Source organism: Trachymyrmex septentrionalis, unplaced genomic scaffold (assembly GCF_001594115.1).
Source record: "Trachymyrmex septentrionalis isolate Tsep2-gDNA-1 unplaced genomic scaffold, Tsep1.0 scaffold25, whole genome shotgun sequence".
Lineage (NCBI taxonomy): Eukaryota > Metazoa > Arthropoda > Insecta > Hymenoptera > Formicidae > Trachymyrmex > Trachymyrmex septentrionalis.
Window position 1 is genome coordinate 2447517 of NW_017305408.1, and position 2631 is coordinate 2450147.

At 36.7% G+C, this 2631-nt stretch overlaps 1 protein-coding gene across 2 annotated transcripts in view; it reads right to left on the minus strand.

Moving 5' to 3' along the window:
- Positions 1–708: 708 nt before the first annotated feature.
- LOC108748896 (28S ribosomal protein S21, mitochondrial) overlaps positions 709–2631 on the minus strand; it is a 2262-nt gene continuing 339 nt past the window's right edge. Inside the window, exons 2-4 of one of the 2 annotated variants that reach the window (XM_018487308.1) lie at positions 2206–2507; positions 1559–1946; positions 709–1040 (exon numbers count right to left, since the gene is read on the minus strand). In XM_018487308.1, coding sequence (XP_018342810.1) covers positions 768–1040 — 273 coding nt within the window. In that variant the 5' untranslated portion in view covers positions 1559–1946; positions 2206–2507 and the 3' untranslated portion in view covers positions 709–767. Of the gene's footprint in view, positions 1041–1558; positions 1947–2205; positions 2523–2631 lie in introns of both variants that reach the window. The other variant, XM_018487307.1, reaches the window with a different exon arrangement.

Sequence of the window (2631 nt, forward strand, 5' to 3'; positions counted from 1 at the left end):
CAACCGTTCTCTTTCTGTTTTCTTTCTCTTTCATTCTTTCGCTCTTTCCACGGGAGGGGTTGAATTACCCTCCTGTCCACCGACAAACCCCGCTGGAAAACTTGGCATAGTCCGGGCGCCACTATCTATTCAATTTTCGCCAAGTTGGCGGAGTCGTTGCCAGGAAAGCCGACCAACCAACCGGACGTTTTGTCTTTTCTCGCCTCTCGCGAAAGAAAGATGATGGAAGTCGCTTACAGAAAGAGGAGTGGAAAAGGGAAAAAAAATGTGCGAGAGAGAGAGAGAGAGAGGAAGAGAGAAATGCGCGCTTCTCGCGCAAACCGACTTCCTGGAGTTACTTATGGCGTGAGATAGCGAGAAAACGCATTTCTGTCTGCCAGGATGATTTTTCATTTTGCTTCTTAGCACTGCATTAACTTTTAAAGCGCATTTCTTATTGATCCATTTTCTCCGATTGCAGATTGTATCTTTGTGTCTCACTATGTACTCATCAATTTTTATTTATATACAAAAATACTTTCGGATCCGTCCACGTGAAATGTAATAGAAGTAATATATATCAGGGCATTCAATTATACAAATAAATAAAGCTATAAACTTCAGTTGCGAAAGTATCCTGAATGATCAATTTGTATCATACATACGGGGAATAAAATTAAAATAATTAGAAGAAGAAATAATCAGTATTATTTTGAATATTTTCTATATTTTATCAATTGATGGACAGATTTATTGCAATGACACGATTTAATATGGAACAAGTTATCTTACGATGCACCGGGAAAAGGATCTACTCTGTTCTTGCGTAGAAGAAATTTGATCTTCCTGTCCATATCCTCATTGTAGATCGACTTGCACATCTCATAGTTGACCCTACGTCTGACCTGAGTTGGTTTCTCATAATACCTCGTGCGCCTGTACTGACCAAAGATGTCTTCTTGGGACAGTATGCGATTTAATAAGCGGCATGCCTTGTCTACATCGTTGTTCTGAACAAAGACCGTACGGCTGATGAATTGAATGTGTCGTGAAAGACCCATCTGGAAAATAATATAAAAAGCAACTACGTTACCATACTTTTTCTCCATGAACACTTTACTTAACCTTTAAGTAGATGCTTAAAGATAAGCAAGTTGATAAGTGTTCAGAACAGAAAGTCTTTAATTTCATAGTTAATTTTTTACTATTATGTTATAATTAAATTTATATTTGTTACATTGTTACATTGTGAGACAGAGGAATGTAAAAATAATGAACTTTAAGACTTCTAAGCATCTGGACAATACTTTTTATTTTCCCTTTTATCTTAGAGGCTAAGATTTTAAATACCAAGTACTGTACCACCCTAAAGGGGTGATATTCATTTAAAGATTAAAGTTAGAGAATTCATTATATTTAGATCTCTTCGTAGAGAGAGAGAGAAGATAGTAGGACATAATAAATGCAAGTACATAACAAATGCTCCAAAAACGTATTAAAGTTAATAAAACGCTCGATAAAGTGTTAGAACTTCTCTCATTAGATCTATTAGAGTTTAAGATTATTGACAAATATTTACCGTAGTAGTTCCGTTTTTAGGTTAGGTTATAAGCGATCAATCAACCTCCGCGCAATCTTCGTTGATTCCGATAACTACAAACACTTTCTGCGCATCCACCAAAGTTAATTACGTTTCTCACTGAAATATGCCGCGAGAAATCATTAATTCACTCGTAAATTAATATCTTGCACTCCAGAAATTAGCAGCTTCTTCCAGCAAGAATTGTACGGGTAACGCCATCTAGCGGCCGCCAAGGCGACTGACATCACCTGTCATCACTCTGCCGATAATCCTATCAATTACCGACCATTTCCGGCGGATAATCATAAAATAGTCGTATATGTCCTAAAAAGACGACGTTCAAGAACGAGATAATAATAAAATAGGCCACCAGGCAATAGGTAATCTGCAAAGTAAAAACAACGAGCACTGCAATTCACAGAAATCATTAAAAAACGTAAATAAAAGGAAGATTTCTAGCAAAAAGTCGTGAGGTATCCAAGGAACACACACAAAAGTCAATACAAAATCAAAATAACTTTATTTTAATTCTTAACGTGAATAAACAGTCAAACCAAAAATCATTATTTCGACTTTAATAATATCGAAATAAAGTCATTTTCTCTTAACTTGTTGTGTTTCTTGGATACTCGCGCATAAATTACTTCTCGATCTTTCAGATTGTAGCCGAATCCCCATCGGCAAATGCAGAGCCAGGCGCATAGCGAGAGAAGGAATAGAATAAGAGCAAACGGAGAAGCATGTATATGCACGACGAACATTTGTTCATGTCGTCACGGCAGTCCTTCTCTATATCTTTTTCCTTTAACTCCTCCGGGCGATGCATATTTTCGCAAAGATCGTCGTGTCGCTTTCACCAAGCTCGAATTTCTTCAACAAGATTTCACTCATATCCATTCCGTATCTGCAATTTTTCTTCCTAGTGAGAACAGCTTCGCGGTCGATTCTGTCGAAAAAAATCCTGCGAAAAAAATATTTATTATTTTATAAATCCTTGTCGATATATTGTCGATAATAATAATGCGTGACATTTTCACGACATATTAATTACGATGACTCTTTCACAATGA